This window comes from Solea senegalensis, unplaced genomic scaffold, assembly GCF_019176455.1.
Source record: "Solea senegalensis isolate Sse05_10M unplaced genomic scaffold, IFAPA_SoseM_1 scf7180000012513, whole genome shotgun sequence".
In the NCBI taxonomy this organism is placed as follows: Eukaryota; Metazoa; Chordata; class Actinopteri; order Pleuronectiformes; family Soleidae; genus Solea; species Solea senegalensis.
In genome coordinates, this window is record NW_025320642.1 from 63,184 (window position 1) to 80,000 (window position 16,817).

The 16,817-nt window shown below is 43.5% G+C and overlaps 1 protein-coding gene across 1 annotated transcript; it reads right to left on the bottom strand.

Annotated features, from left to right (window-relative positions):
- Positions 1 to 1,912: 1,912 nt before the first annotated feature.
- actb2 (actin, beta 2) lies at positions 1,913 to 6,125 on the bottom strand. The gene is made up of 6 exons (XM_044014848.1): positions 6,024 to 6,125; positions 4,426 to 4,555; positions 3,911 to 4,150; positions 3,095 to 3,533; positions 2,816 to 2,997; positions 1,913 to 2,713 (listed from the first exon to the last, which is right to left on the bottom strand). The coding sequence occupies exons 2-6, from the start codon at positions 4,546 to 4,548 to the stop codon at positions 2,570 to 2,572; spliced, it is 1,128 nt and encodes a 375-aa protein (XP_043870783.1). The 5' UTR covers positions 4,549 to 4,555; positions 6,024 to 6,125; the 3' UTR covers positions 1,913 to 2,569.
- Between the last annotated feature and the right edge of the window lie 10,692 nt (positions 6,126 to 16,817).

Consider the following 16,817-nt stretch of genomic DNA (forward strand, 5'->3'; position numbering starts at 1 on the left):
GTAAAGCTTCCTTTTTGCATTATCTTAAATAAAATAAAAACATAAACATTGGAAATTAGAATTAAAAGTCTCTATTACACTACAAGAGTGGATGATGAGGGTGTGTATTGACAACACGGTTGTGTTAAAAAGCTGGGTGACACACACACACATTCTGATTGTACATACGGTATAAAAAAAACAATCTTATTTCCAATACAAATACGAAGTGTGAAATCACTGATCGAGCACGGATGCCTGCACGACTTGTGACAAACTCGTGACAAAGCCTCCAGCATTTCATCCTTTTCATCCAGGGTTTATGATGCTGCTGAAGTCTTATCGCACGCCACACTGAGCCATGACTGACCACATGACCAGAACTGAAAGATCACTTGTCAACTGTTAGCATTCCACATCAACTCAGCTGCTTATCAATGCAAAAAAAAATAATAACTAATCAGCCAGTGGCTACAATAGGCAGCAGCTAAATGCATCCAGGCAAGAAGTCATGGTCAAGATGACCCACTGAAGTTCAACCGGAGCATCAGAGTGGGGGAAGAAAGGTGATTTAAGTGACTCTGACTCTGTGGTATGGTTTACAGTGAATTATCTCAAAAACAGCAGTTTTCTGGCTGAAAATGCCTTGTTGATACCAGAGGTTGGAGGAGAATTGCCAGACTGGTTTGAAATACTAGTAACTGAAATAACCACTCATTACAACAGAGATGAAGAGCGTCTGTTCACATAAAACACTTGGAGCCTTGAAGCAGACAAACTACAGCAGCAGTAGATCACAACAGGAGCAGCTTCTGACACAGGTGTGCCTAATAAAGTGGCAGAAGTGGGTATACTCACATGTAGTGGAAACAGCCTTGGATAATGGTTAGATCACTCTAGATGTGAATAAACAGCAAGATGGAGATGGATATTATCTTAAGCAGCACTTTGCTGTTCTCCACACTTCAGCAGCTTCACAACAACAACACTTCCTGTTTACTTCCTTGTTATGCATCACATGTGTCTGAAGCAACCACTGAGAAGCTAGAAGGACTTAGACAGGTAAATGTGAGTCAGAGCCACAAAGGCAGATTCAGCTCATTATTTTAGGTTTTTAAACATGCTGCTGTAAATATTTCAACATGTTAATGTGCAAATAATTGGGAACATAAATGTGTAAATAGCCAACTGTATAAACAATTTCTTTTTTACAAACTAACAACTTGTAAACCCTACAGTTACAGTAGTAGTAGTAGTAGTACCCACTATTAGATAACACTAAAAAAAATAGGTGGCTGGTAAAGACTGAGAAAAAATCCATTACATTTTGAAGTAGATGTGAATTGGATTTATATGGATACAGGCTTTTTTTCTACCTTTTCCAGAACATTAGGGTCTTTTTCAGTTTCATTCATTTCTGGAGCAACAAGAGAAATCAGGTGTGCATGTAGTGCTACTATCTAAAGTTATACTTGGTGTTGGCAGAGCTCTTGGTTTGTCATGAATGTGTTTAAAGATTAAAAGGTTCTTATCAGTCATGTTGTGTTCCACAGGAATTTGCAGACTGAGATTACATTTAATGACTGAAAAATTGAGTGTAAAAGGGTTTATTCTATTTTGTTTGAACTGGTTATTTACCTTAGTCAGATAGTGCTTCAACAATTGCCTAGTAGTACTAGTTGCCTAGTAGCCATCTTCAGTCTAAATTGAAAAACACAGGTTCTGATTATTTCCCTTTTTGAAAGAGTTGTTGCATCTTTCAAACTGCTTACATACACTTCTACATAACATGGTAAGTGCATGATTAAGCTTAGTGTTATTGTACCATTTATGTGCAGAAGCTAAATCAAGTAATGTCAGTGTGAACCATGTAGCCAGTATTTGACAGAAAATAAACAGATATCAAGAGATTAAAAAGGACAAAAGTCACAGATCATGTCGGAACACATGTGCACTTTATTGGGATTGTTTTAGTCAGTGTACAGGTTGGCCCCACTGGTCTGGCACCCCATGTTACCCCATCACTGTGAGACCCCTTGCCCCACCACCCAGGGATGAAACCTCCAACAGGGGGAAGCAGAGGTCACGATTGGGTTTTGCATAACAAAAACAAGAAAATTAACAGGACCAAGATATTTTAAGGCTGAAAGTACAAAAAACCCAGACATAATTTACATACAAGCGATACTACAACCATGTTTAAGTATGCGCCAACCACTGGGCAGCCTTCACAGAGGCAAATACGTGTCTGAACAATGCAGTCAACATTTGGAACCATGTGTTTGAACAATGCAGTTAACAAACATTTGGAATGACTCAAACAAAAGAACAAATGTACATTTTAAGTCCCCAGATGCAACTGCAGAACCCTGGGGTGCTTTTTTTTTAATCCTAGCCAAACATTACCATCTCCATTGTTCCAGTTTTTAAAATCCTGAGTCAAGCGCCAAAAATAAATGAAGCCATGCCAATGAGTTGGTCATTTAGACTCTGCGCCTGAGTGTGTATGAGAAATGTGTGGTGTGGTTGTTTTGCACAGAGCTGAAGTTGTTGGGTGTTTGGTTGGGGAGGGGGAGGAGGAACAGTCTGTTTAGAAGCATTTGCGGTGGACAATGGAGGGGCCGGACTCATCATACTCCTGCTTGCTGATCCACATCTGCTGGAAGGTGGACAGGGAAGCCAGGATGGAGCCTCCAATCCAGACAGAGTATTTACGCTCAGGTGGGGCAATGATCTGCATGAAGACAAATGCATTAGAAAACCAGAACATTGTGATCAAATATGCAGTCCACCATTTACAGATAGCAATTAATGCTACTCTGCACCAAGTACTCACCTTGATCTTCATGGTAGATGGGGCCAGGGCGGTGATCTCCTTCTGCATCCTGTCAGCAATGCCAGGGTACATGGTGGTTCCTCCAGACAGCACAGTGTTGGCATAGAGATCCTTACGGATATCGACGTCACACTTCATGATGCTGTTGTAGGTTGTCTCGTGGATTCCACAGGACTCCATACCTGAGAGCAAATTCATATTTAGCAAGTGTTGGAAGATATCATTAAGACTACATGTTTGTTTTTCAAAGCATGCAGGGTGTATACTGGGGAGACTTACCGAGGAAAGATGGCTGGAAGAGGGCCTCTGGGCAACGGAACCTCTCATTGCCGATGGTGATGACCTGTCCGTCGGGCAGCTCATAGCTCTTCTCCAGGGAGGAGGAGGAGGCAGCAGTGCCCATCTCCTGCTCGAAGTCCAGGGCGACATAGCACAGCTTCTCCTTGATGTCACGCACGATTTCCCTCTCGGCTGTGGTGGTGAAGGAGTAGCCACGCTCTGTCAGGATCTTCATGAGGTAGTCTGTGAGGTCGCGGCCGGCCAAGTCCAGACGCAGGATGGCGTGGGGCAGGGCGTAGCCCTCATAGATGGGCACTGTGTGGGTCACACCATCACCGGAGTCCATGACGATACCAGTGGTACGACCAGAGGCGTACAGGGACAGCACAGCTTGGATGGCAACATACATGGCGGGGGTATTGAAGGTCTCAAACATAATCTGTAAAACAAGAGCAGATTTATCATTTTCCAATCACAGAGGGTTGATTAACTTGTGGACACTGCACCCGTTACATGCAATAGTGTGAGGACTGAATCAGACTGAGTTAGTAAGAAAGTGTAGATAAAAATCAACATTCTTTCACACTTGTGCATGTCAAATGCCCAATAGGTGCTCAAATACATATTCACAAGTGCAGAACAGCACACAGTCAAGAGACCTGTTGATGATAGATCATCTCATAGAGGAGAGATCCTGGAGGAAAAGTAGGGAGGAAGATAAAGTGAGAATAGAGTAGTGACAAAGGAGGAAAATGAAATAGTATTTAACTGTAATCTAAAACTGGGAAAAGCCCATCTTTGCATGAAGTCAAGTACCTGGGTCATCTTCTCCCTGTTGGCTTTAGGGTTCAGGGGGGCCTCTGTGAGCAGGACGGGGTGCTCCTCTGGGGCGACTCTCAGCTCATTGTAGAAGGTGTGATGCCAGATCTTCTCCATGTCATCCCAGTTGGTCACAATACCGTGCTCAATGGGGTACTTCAGGGTCAGGATACCCCTCTTGCTCTGGGCTTCATCACCAACGTAGCTGTCCTTCTGGCCCATACCCACCATCACTCCCTGAACAAAAGAACAGATGAAACAGTTAACACATGGGCAACCAGCACTGCAAGCTTGGGTTTGTAAACACTTACATCTTCATGACTACATTAAATTTAATCTAGTCAATACTAATACAAATGTGAAGTCTTATTGAATTTAAAAAGTAATGTAAAATTATAATTATTAATTTAATAAAATTTCTTCAAATGATATTGAATAATTACTATATAATTAATACTTTTTTAAAATAAAACCTAATCGTGAAAAGGCGATTATGCGATGACGTCACTCACTTGATGCCTGGGGCGACCAACGATGGAGGGGAAGACAGCACGAGGGGCGTCGTCTCCGGCGAATCCGGCTTTGCACATACCGGATCCGTTATCAACAACCAGTGCGGCGATTTCATCTTCCATGGCTGAACTATTTAAAAAAAATAAAGAAAAACAATCCCGTTACAGTCGGCGAGTCTCGAATCCCCTTCCCGACAGAGACTGTCACACCACACTCTCACTTCCTGTTAACTCGCCAGTTGCAATTCACTAGAACAACCACTAGGTGGAGAGCGTGCTTCAAATTCCGACCGCGACAGACAAAAGGAAGTGGCGCTGCATTCTGTTATTACCATATAAGGGCATGGTTCGGTTTTGAGCAGCTTTGCGGCTACCGGCGCCATGGCGCGCGGCCAGAGCGGCGGAGACTAACAAGGGGGGAGAAAAAGGGAACATAAGACACGGCCAGACCCTTTAGCGCGCGACCACTCCCTCTAGTTCACTACAGTCCACTTCAGACTTCCCCCGCTGTTACTCAAGTCATTTTTGCTCGAAGTATCAGAACCCTTTGATTTAACGTCACTGCGTCATAACCTTCATTCATTCATTTAGCCACCGACGGCACAATGGCCACCTGACACGACTACACAACGCCGTTTTATCTTAGGAGAGTGGACAATGGCTGATAAAGAAAAAAGAAATATAGAAATGTTGCATAATGAACTCATGTCGACTAAAGAATTAATCTCAAGTCTTTGAGCCGACGCTCCATTTCCTGAAAGCCACGCCTTTTTTGGAGAGTGAATGATTAGTCATCGGCAGATTTACTCACTTCTTCCTGTTCAACTTGGCAATAGAAGAGTCGATGACAAGATAATAACTAATCCTTACAAGCAATTTGTAATATTTTCTTGGCAAGCCTCATTAGTTCACTGTGAGGTGACAGAAGACTTTCACCTACTCGGATTACCAGTCAAGTCAGACACGCCTTAACAGTGATTTTGCATAAAAAAAGAAATATTATAATCAATATAATTCAATTCGCCTCAGTTGTACGTCTGAAGGGCGGTGTTAGCATGGTGTGGCTAGGCTAGTATGCTAAAGTAGGTCACACCCCGCCGCATCAGGCGGCACAAAGGGAGCAGCCCGGGGTCCAGACACCCTCACGGTGCGGCTGTCTCATCTCTTATCTGCCGGAGGAAGAAATCCAGACCAGAATAATAAACATACAGTACGAATACAACGCGACATCCGGTGTCAAAGAGTGGCCCGTTAGCCGGCATGCTTTCAACACGAGCCGGTAAAAAAAAAAAAAAAGTACCTGTGCGCCGCAGTACAGGAAAACTTACGGTCTCATTACCACCGTAAACGCTGAATGTAAAATGCGGATAATGTTTTATTTTAAAACTACGAAATACATATTTAGGATAATTAGCAGTTCAGACGGCGTATGTCTGGACAAAGAACCTCGTGGTCCTGACCGTTATTCTTTTTCCATCAAAGCCATATTTTACAAACAAACTCCTCCACAAAAGCATTAACTCGTTTTTTGGTTTTTTTTCAAAATTCATAACGTTTAAAGGCTAGAAAATAGTAAAATTGTAATAGTGATGCCTTACCTTTTGGGTGGGGGGGCTTTTCGCTTTAAGGGAACCGGTTACAGGCAAATGATATCCCGCACAAGCTGTGTGTGTGACGGCGCTCAGAGTGAATCCGCTAACTGTGGGCGCGTGTGTTTTATACTGCAGCAGTTGCCCGGCTCGAGCCATAAAAGGTAAACTTTCGGAATCGCGTCCTCTGATTGGTCCAGCGTCACACACTGCACGTCGCGTGCACACTGGTGCACTGGGCACTCGCGATCTGAGAGAGAGAGAGAGAGAGAGAGGGAGGCGATAATAGCAAAGGATTGGAGAAAATAAAAGGCTTGGGATTTGTGTTGTGAGGCCTAGCACACCCAGTCTCTTGATATTCTGTTTTATAAACGTGTTGAATTACATTTAAACTTAAAAGTAAGTGAAAAGTGAAAGTATCCTAGCTGCACCTGCTGTGAGCTCCTCAACATCACATTATTTATGTAATTGCCACAGCTCAGCAGCCAGGACTCCTCCCTGTGAACGGTGCAAAGGCCCCAACACTTTCATCCAGGGATTGCCCTCCTCACTTTCTTTCTTTCTTTCTTTCTTTCTTTGTGGATACATGAGATAGACATTATCATAATATATCATGTGTGTCACACACTGAAGAGTGGATGTCGGAAAAGGCTGCTGTAATCTTTGCTGACCGGCATCAGCAGTCAGGTCGAACACATGACACATGTAATAACACACAGTCACACACACACACAGGGTGGTGGAGCTGTGCTGCCACAGACTGGGGGCAGTTTTTTTGCTGTTCATTCAAGGATGTGTGCCCTTTGGCTACATCATGGTCTCCACCTAATCTCCCCTCTCTTCTACAGAGGGAGTGCTAGCTATTCCAGACAACATGTATCCCTGTGATTCTGGTGCATTAAAGTAGCTGTAGATGTAACACAGACACATAATGAAGCTCCTATTTCCACTTCAGGGCCTGTGTATGACTTTAAGGCTGAACATGTGACATTTCTGGACCGATCAGGCCCATGTGACACTCCCTCATATTGAAATTTTAAAGTTTTTAATTCCTGCAGAACAGTGGAACATTTTCATTCACTATTCGTATCATAAATAAGCACATTTCTCTTTCCATTGCTGCACATTTCTGTCTTATGCCTCACTCGCAACACCTTTTGACCCCCGCTCTCTCCCCTCTCTCCTCCATCTCTCATATCTCCTCTTAAATATATAACACCTGGCACACACGTCTATTCATTATACTCCCTGGGTGTGTATGTCAGCAGAATGATAAGATGTCCTCAGTCCCATTCAATGCTGTAACTGTGCAACTCTGAGACGTGCAGCAACTTTTTCTCTTCCCCCTTCACCACTTCCCCTTCCTCTCGCTCACTTGTATCAAATCCTGTGTATCTGTTTTTTGGCCTTGTCCTTTCTCTTATAATAATAATACTAATGATTGTTATTATTATTACTATCCCCCACATGCCTCATATCAGCTCAATGACTTGCAAATGATGATGTTCATGAAAACACTGCTCCAATCCTGCTGATTTTACTGGATTAAGTGGCACATTTTAGTTTGCTCCAAACAAAGTTGACAACCTTTAATAAAAAAAGGGACGCCTGATTTGTCGGTTCACCAGCTCTGAGTTTAGAGTTTCAACATACACAAGTGCTCTTACAGAGGGAAGAAAGCTTGCTTGAAATGATCAAAGGTCAACTGGGCCCACTTATTGATTTACTGGCCTTAAATTCCACCCTTAATGGTCACATCTCACACCTTTGCTTCCATGTGTGACCCCATATATATGAACATATATATGTATATATATATGTACTGCATGTGTCAGTCTGAAAACTTGTCATATATGTGGTAACAGTGCAATGTTGACAAAGATTTAAACAATAAATAACTGAGAGGATGGTTGTGTCGACGCTGTAATGGCTTAAGAAGGGATTGGCTGGGGAATATTTAATCCGGCCTCAAGGGTGTGTGTGTGTGTGTGTGTGTGTGTGTCTGTCAATACCTTTGCACATACATGGGTTAGTAAATCACTGATCCAGCCCAGCCCACCTCGTATCATATCATATACACTGACTAATGTTGTCATTTAGTCCAGAATTAAAAAGTGAAACTGTAGAGGTCATTAATTGTCTTTGGATGTGTTTATATTTGTTTCTCTGCGAGGTTCACTGGTAGTAAGTGAGAGGACTCTTCTGCCTAAGTGGCATGTTGTCAACACTCATCAGTGGGTATTTCTACGAGCCGAGTGCTTGGAATACTGTCCTGGGAAAACTCCTCTCATGTATCATAACAGTGTGTGTGTGTCTGTGCGTGTGTGTGTGTGTGTTTGTGTGCCAATAAATACAGGCTTTCGTAACCTGGGCATTGCTGCCAAGGCCCCTAGTGCCATAAAGCTACCAAATGAATTCCTCTGAGGATTTCTCCTCCCAGACAAAAGTTTACACATGCACTTGAGGTGTTTTGTAAATTGATTATTGGTTGTCTAAACAGACCACTTGTCATACTAAGTAACACTTAAACAACAGCAGCAAGTGCTAATTCCGAGCTTTAACCTGCCTTTTAGAGTCAGGGCCAAGTTATGGAGTGACTGAAAATGACTGTAATTATGTTGTAAAAAGGCCTTATCCTTATTTGGAAAAAAAAAAAAAAAAGCGTGCACCTTGATTGTAAGCGTTTTACACAGTGAGAGTTCAGCAAGCTTGACTTAGCGGTCACTATAGTGGAAACATGAGGCCAGAGTCAGGTGGTACAAAGGTTTTTCAGCGAGGTGAATTGTTATAACGCATTTTGTTTTCTTTATGGCATGTGAGAGGCCAGGGGCACGTCCAGGAATATTAGCTCACACACACACACAAAAAAAAAGGTAATGACATGGACTGAAAAAACCCCGCTAAAGTGCTGTTAATACTAATAAAAAGTATAAAAATGTAGTCTAGTTAGTCTAATAAAAATGGTATAAAGTCAAGTTTTACAGGTGTGACACCTGTTGCTGCTGACAGGTAAATATCTTAATGTTGTGAAGCTGTCATGTTGTCATGCTATATTGTCAGAATATCAGTTGTGTTTGTGTTTGAATGTATTTGTTAGCGTCTGTTGCAGGAATCACCATGGCCATGTGATGGGTCAATGAGTAACTCAGTGTGCAAGTGTGTGTGAGATTCAAAGGTCAAAGACCCTAAAATGACAACATCTGATCATAACCCAAATGCTATCTGCGATGGCAGTGGAGGAACGGGCGTGCGGGTGATTCAGGGCCCGGCGGTACGGTTTTACACGGATGCACCGTGTGATCTGAGAGCTTGCATACATGTGTCCGACTGTGAGCGAGGCCGGGACAACACACTTGACACGTTGCTGACATATTTCCACACGGAGGCAACAGATTAGCATTTCAGTGACCAAAGCACACACACACACACACACAGCCTTACAGAGTATTCATAGGTGTGTGCCTGACTGGTATCAGTGTTTACCAATGAATCGCAGCTGTTGTGACACCCTCATGTGACGTCACCAGCTCTGCTTTTTCTCTTCATATAAGGAAACCAACCAGTCAACCAGCGAACAAGTCAAGAGTGGTCACTCCCTGCATTACTACACCCGTCCCGCCGTCACTTCCTGTTCCTTGTTCCTCTAATAAGTAAAGATGCCGCAAGTTTCTCTCAGCCGTCGACCCTAAGAAGGCCAGTATTGGCAAATTCACTTCCACGACCGCCTCTTCTTTCCCTTCCATCTACATGTATGGCGCTTCCTCTATTATTGTTCTTTCTGTCTCTGTTTTTTTTTTTTACAAAGGGAACATTATATGTTGTACATATATGGGCAGTTGAGGCTAAAATACAATACAGGTAAGGGAGAGGAACCATTAAAAGACACACAAACACACACACACACGGCGGCACACACGTCATAAGAACATTTTCTGGGCACATTGTAGACTTTTCATACTCTTGCAATGACTTCCTGGAGACTTACCACTTACTCTGCACTTACTATAACCACTACTGACTTTTTGTCCCCATTTGTACAAGCCATCAAACACACACACACACACACTCACTCATAGACAGTTCTAACCCTAATGTAGAAGCCAGTACTGAGTTCATTTAGTTTAGCGTTAGTTTAAATGATTAATGCAGGGTTACTTGTTACAGTGTAATATGTGAACAGTTACAGTAGTTAACTGATGGCCTTAAAGCCTTTGTGTAAATGTTCTTATAAGGAAAGGAATGTGGCTTTGTGGACCTTTGATGTTATTAAAACTTCTCGTTTCATATTTGATAATGGGTACCGTGGACCCTTTGATACCTTTGATTGCTATGATAGATAGAGGGATAGGTAGATAACCTATACATCGTCATTCACAACCTGGAACATCAAGGGCGTATGTTTCTATGTGTTGTTGATCTGAGTGAGGCTGGATGGAAATGTAACCTGGATGTACAGCGAGTGGAAATAAAAGTGCAAACCCTTCACATGACTCTTCCTTGCCTGTGATTGAGGAATTGAAAGGTACATACAGTCAAGCCCATAGGAACCTGCCTACAGCTAACCGCTTTGGGTAGTGCCAAACTTAGACTTAACCCTTAAAAGGCCCCTTTATGGAGCGACAGACAAAAAGTCCTCACTTTCCCAAAGTTTATTTGGTCCTCACAAAGATACCCATGCAAGAACACACACATACAGACATACAGACAGACCGACAGTGAAACATCTGCTGCCTTGACTCGAACTACAAGACTGCAAGACTGCAGTTCAATACGAAAAACATTAGTCGCAATTAGCATTAAGTGAGTTTGAAAGCTGAGTCCTGGAAATGTGGATGTCAAAGATGAGTGGAAACCATGAGGGTGAGATGAAAACATGATATGAAGCCCATCAGATAAGATCTGCAGACACACACACACACACACAGAGGGAGATTAGAGATGAGGAAGGTGAGGAGAAACATTGCATGTCATCTCAGATATGCATCACATTTTACATCCACAGGAGTTTTGCTTCACACTTACGCGTGTAAAGTGTGTGTGTGTGTGTGTGTGTGTGTGTGATCCTGAGAGGTGAACATGAGCGTTATTTCTTTATTTTTGGAGTCACAAGAGATGATAGATGTTGCATTCATGTCTGTCCAGAAAATATAAGGCTGTGGCTTCACACACACACACACAGACACACTCAAAACACATTAAAGGTCTTCAATATTTTGTTATTTTGAGTCTTGTTGCTACGTCGTGGCGTTAAACGTCACGGAGATAAAAGTTATCTCCGCAGTAGCCCAAACTTTGGTCTGTCAGCAGCTTTCTTTCTTTCTTTCCTCCATCCATCCCCCCTCTCCTCCATCTTGCAAAGGAGGCCTTTCCAAACCTCTCGCTGCTCTTTCAACCCCTTGAAAAAGTGACTTGCCAATTGTTTGCCATCTGTGACTGGTCATAGTTTCAGAGAGGGAAGCCCTGTTCACCCCCACTCTCGCCTCACCCCCTTCCTGCTTCGCTCCGTCCTTCCTCCTCCCCTCTCCTCCCCTCTCCACCCAGCGTCATTGATCCGTGGGTCACCGTGGTGATAGTCTGACTCCAAGGCACAGGGCAGCTACCAGCTGTGTGTGTGTGTGTGTGTGTGTGTGTCTTGCCTGCCAGCTGGCCTGTTTGTGCTCCGATTGGATTAGCTTCCCATTTAAGACCCAAATGGATCCTTAACTCAAACCCCCCCCCCACTTCTTTACTCACACACACTTATACTTTAATGGCCATGTCCAGCCCTGGTATCATGACCAGCATTATTACTCTTGTGTGGGGGAATCTATCCCATAGTAAGACACAAAGACTTTGTCCTTTTTTTAAATCTACGCGACGCAGCTCACCCTCTGCAAAAAATGAGATTTGTTAGCATCGACTACGAGCTGTTGTATGACGTTGTGGGCTAATAAAAGTCTTATGCTGCTCTTTGAAAAATTATTTCAGTAATCTGATTAAGAGCTTGAAGTGTATAACCCACTTTTCAGACTTGTTTGTGAGACAAAGGGCGCTCCTCTATAACGACAGAACGACAGTAATAACCACATGCAGTGCTGGAGGCTGCGCAGCTTCTCAGAATGCCCTTTTTTGTTGTTTCTCAAGATCTCTCACACACTCACACACACACACTCACACACACACACACACACACCAGACCCACTGTCCTCACTTCTTGTCGCTCTTCTGCTTCCTGTGCACCAGCGTCACATGCTCTCTGTGTCCCGGCCTCTCATTGGTTCAAAGTAGAGCGTGAGGTGCCTTTTAAGGCTGTGAGGTTGAACTCAGGTGTTGCCTCTACCATAAACGGAGACATGTCAGAAATGAACCCAAATCAGAGCATATACACAGACGACCTGATGTACGTGTAACGTTGTATGAATCAAAGTGCCAGAAAAAAAACCAAACATGTTATCTGTTTGTATCTCACTCTCAAAGTTCCAGAAGAGGTAACAAATACACTCATTCAACCCCTGCATGGTGGTGAACTAGGGAGGCCTATCTATCCACTACCATCTGTCTCTGTTTGGTGGGAGGGCTCCTGTCCTGTGATTGGCTTGCTTGACATGGTACAGGCCATTCGATTGGCTCGTGCGGGTGTATTGAGGCTCTTCCCTTACTTCCTGATTTTTTCCTTATTCTGCTGCTTCCCCCACAACCATGCAGTGAGAGGTCAGCAACCTACACACGCCCATGCACTTTGGTCTGTTGTCCCTGGCAGCACTCTTTGTACATTCCTTATGTAACCTTATAGCTTGTCATACTCTTGCTATCATTTCCTCACCCGTTGTTTTACCGCTTCTTCTCTTTTATTTTGTCATTTTCTGTCATTGTTTCAATCAGGAGTCAAGCACAACTGACTAAAAAGTACCACATGTATAGGAATCCTTCCTTCCTCTCTTCTCCTCTCCTCTCCTCTCCTCTCCAAGGAACAGTGTAAATGTGTTGCTGCAGCGTGCACCCGTTGCCCCTGAATTGCTGAGTAATGCTTACATGCCTTGCTGCTTTGTTGTATTGTATCACCTCTTGTTTTTGTTTCAAGCCGGTCGGGCAGATTGTGTGTATATGTGTTTGTGTGTGCATGCGAACGGCAGTGGGCTATATTGTTCTGTTCAGGCATTTTTGTTTGCAGTTCCCACCCTTCTCTCCTCTCTCACACTCGCCGTTTGAATGAGCTGCCTGCTCTGATCCGATTGGCTGCCGGCGGCTGCCATATAAGGACACAGGGCAGCAGCAGAGGCAGGAAATGGGGGTAAAGAGGAAGTGGAGAGCCGGCTCTTAGAGACCGGCAGCAGAGAAGTCAGATGAAACTGCCACACCTTTCCTTCAATAATTCTCCATTGTGTCTTTTCTTTGTATCTTCATATTCATACATCATCTGCTCTCTGCTCATCTTCTCGCTGCACACATTCCCCCATTCATCACCCACTCCGTTCCTTTCGTCCCCTCCTGTTCTCCTGCTCTCCCTCCTGACTTAGCATCTCTGCATTATCAGCACATTGAAAAGCATGTGTTGCCTCATTGCATGTAAATGTCTGTGGAAGCCTCTTAATCGCCCAGGGCAGCAGTCTCTCAGCTTAGTGCAACAGAGCTGCTTTGCAGCCAAGGTTCGGACACAATCCTCTCAGAGTATGCAGGCGGCAGCAGCAGCAGCAGCAGCAGCAGCAGCAGTACGGGGTGTTATTGTGCAGCACATTGATATACGAGCACAGTATGATGTCATGTATCAGTGTTGGACATTCCAGGGAGAGATCTGTGTTGATCTGAGAGCCCGTAAACTCGCTTTAACTCACAGATAACCTCAAGGTTGCTAGTATTTCCTTATGTAGACAAAGTCAAAACCCATAATAAACACGACAGCTACAGTCACCACTTTCTGGACACAAAAGCAAGAAACCTTTTGTGTTTCAGGATAATTCAGGGAGTAATATTTTTACACTAGGTTTACATTCGTTTGGCAATAAACAAAGGGTTCTGCTCCCCCGCCCTAAAACTGTAATAGTTGATGAAGACACTTCCATGTGGAGGTGTTCCAACTGCCTCGGGGGAAAAATGTGAACACATTTGGCTTGGGTGTGCCGTGGGATCTCCCCATAAAAAAAAGTATTAGCTACCTCGTGTAATCTCCTGCCACCACAAACCAGAGCGGCAGAAGCAGAGAATGATGGATGTACGAGGCTATATGAAATAAAATCCACACACAAGTATGTTAATGAAAAATACACAAGGTGTGGTTTTATGGGTGTGGTTTTATATCTCAAGCTTTAGGATAAGGAGAGACTGAGCCTCTTAGAAAACATCTGTGACATGTACAGTCGTCATAATCACAGCGTTGTGATCTAAACGATGATTTAAAGCAGCGGTAGGTTCACTGGAGTTAGGGACTTTCAGGAGGACGACAGCCTCGCGTCACAGCTCCTTCCCCACTTTTCTCGGTCTCTGTCACTGTGTTTGTGTTTGACTAGCAGGAGTGTGTGACATGTGATTGTGTGTGTGCATTCTTCATTTTGCTGTGTGTGTGTGTGTGTGTGTTTGTTGACCTGGGTGTGTATAAATGAGGCCACGTCCTCCTGTTAACATTGATATCCTTAAAAGGAGATCTTTAAGTTTGTCACATGACAACAATCTGAGGAATGCAAGAGTGGTCACATGGGATGCCGTCTCAAGGAAATCAACTTCACCCCCCGAGGACTGTGAAATTATGAGTGTGTTTTTGTATCCGTGTATGATTGTAAATGTGTGATTGTGCCTTGTCTCATCAGGTGTGGGCATATTATAGCAGCACATGCAAGTACCTTTCAATTATACTGTGTGTGTGTGTGTGTGTGTGTGTGTGTGTGAAAAACTATAAAGGGGAATTCACAGCTCTGGAGGTTTCACTTCTCTTCACTTGTGTTCCAATGATTGGAAACTGCAGAGGAGGATGTTCTAATTTCACACTTTTGTTTGTGTGTGTGTGTATCAGGACCAGCAGTCCTCATGGGGACCAAAACCTGGTCCCAATGAGACAGATACTAATTTCCAAGCAACTGTTTAAGTTTAAGGCTAAGATTAGGGATGGCACTTTGTTTAGACTGTCCAAATGAATGGCCTTGCCTGTAAGTGTCACATCAGTGTCGTTGAATTATTAGGAACATCAGCGTAAAAGCACTTGATTCGGGTTGCACCATCTGCACAGCCCTGCATTGATTAAAGCATGAAAACAGAGCTAAATATGTGTGCGTGTGTGTGTGTGTTTATGAAGAAATGAAAATCAGCACTCACACCACTTCCTAAAGCTGTGGCTGCTGTGTAGGCTTCAGCTGATGCTGTGCTCTGTGCTGCCTCCTACAGCTGCCAACCGTCTACTGAAACCACAAGGTTGTCACTTTTTTTTTTTCTTCTCCTGTATCTCTCACACAGAGAGGGACTTCCTCTTTGTTCGCTACGAGGGAACCATATAAGGTTAACATTTAACAGGTACGGACACAGACACTGCCACAAGTCAAGACGATGGCATTGGAGGAGAGCGGGGACGCCATGTCTGGTCATACTGAAACTGTTGCACTGAGTGTCCGTGTGTGTGTGTGTGTGTGTGTGTGTGTGTGTGTGTGTGTGTGTGTGTTAGTCATTGGGAAATTTTATGCAACAGCCTGACAATGTTTTTCAGCTATCATCAACTCACCATTTCTGTTTTTTCCACACTGGACCAAGAGTTCCTTTTTTCACTGTCATTTAAATTTTCCTGAGTTGAGAGTTTTCCGCAGCAGACCTTTATTACGTCGCACTGATGCAGATTGAAATATCTCAGCAGGTTCTGGAGGGACTGTGCCCATGATGACGAATTCAAGTCAGAATAGCTACTGTACATCCTAGTCATTTCTGTGCAGGCTTTTTTGAGTAAGTATTATATGTTGAAGGCGTAGAATAGGACGCTCTGTTGACATAATAAAGGTCAGATATCCCCTGACCTTTCATCGTGTGGTAATGAGTGAAATTTCAGAAACACATTTCCTCTATTAGTCATCTGAATGGGTGTATTATGTTATCCAATGGGTAACATTTAGGTGGGTTTATTTGTAGAGGAATTGAGAATACCACCCACATACGACACCAGTGAATACCAACGTCCCCCTTCACACAGACGAGTCAGAATCCCCATCTTTAAACACAAGAAATTGAAAAATTCATTCATCTGACCTTTGTTTGTTTTGTATTTGTATTTTGTAACGGAGAGTCCAATGAACTGCAATATCAACTTCAATGAAAACTGGTAAGAAAGTTGTGTCATACCATATTTTATAAGTACTAAGTGTGTCGCCTTAAAATGAACATTTTATATGAACATCTTTTGAGGTGGAAGCTTACTATGCAAACAGAGAATAACATACATAACATCCTGACTGAAACCCATCTAATCTTTTCTTCTCTACGCAGCACATTCCTCCCATCAGAGAAGCCACAGCACACCGGGAAATAATAAACAGTTTCTTCTTTATTCCCTGACACTGACCTTCAAGCTCTCTATGACGACAGATTTCAGCTCCACTGACGACTGCACATCTTGACCACTTTGTCTCTCCCTCCAGTCTTTTATAGTCGGAGAGTGTCTGCGAGGAGAAACACACACACACACAGAGGGATGAGATTAGGGAAGAAGACATACAAGAGAAATATGTGGTGATGAAAATGAGTAAGAGAGAGAAGCCTAATAAAGACAGAAGAGGCCAAACAGGATTATAAAATGGACTCATCCACGATCCTGATTCACATCACCCCTATCTTCCTCCTCCTCCTCCTCCTCCT

Excerpts from the sequence above, each read along its gene's own strand:
- actb2 (XM_044014848.1), bottom strand. The coding sequence starts at position 4,548 with ATGGAAGATGAAATCGCCGCACTGGTTGTTGATAACGGATCCGGTATG. Across the intron at positions 4,151-4,425 it reads TTGGTCGCCCCAGGCATCAA|GGAGTGATGGTGGGTATGGG; the intron begins GTGAGTGACGTC and ends TCTTTTGTTCAG. Across the intron at positions 3,534-3,910 it reads ACAGGGAGAAGATGACCCAG|ATTATGTTTGAGACCTTCAA; the intron begins GTACTTGACTTC and ends CTTGTTTTACAG.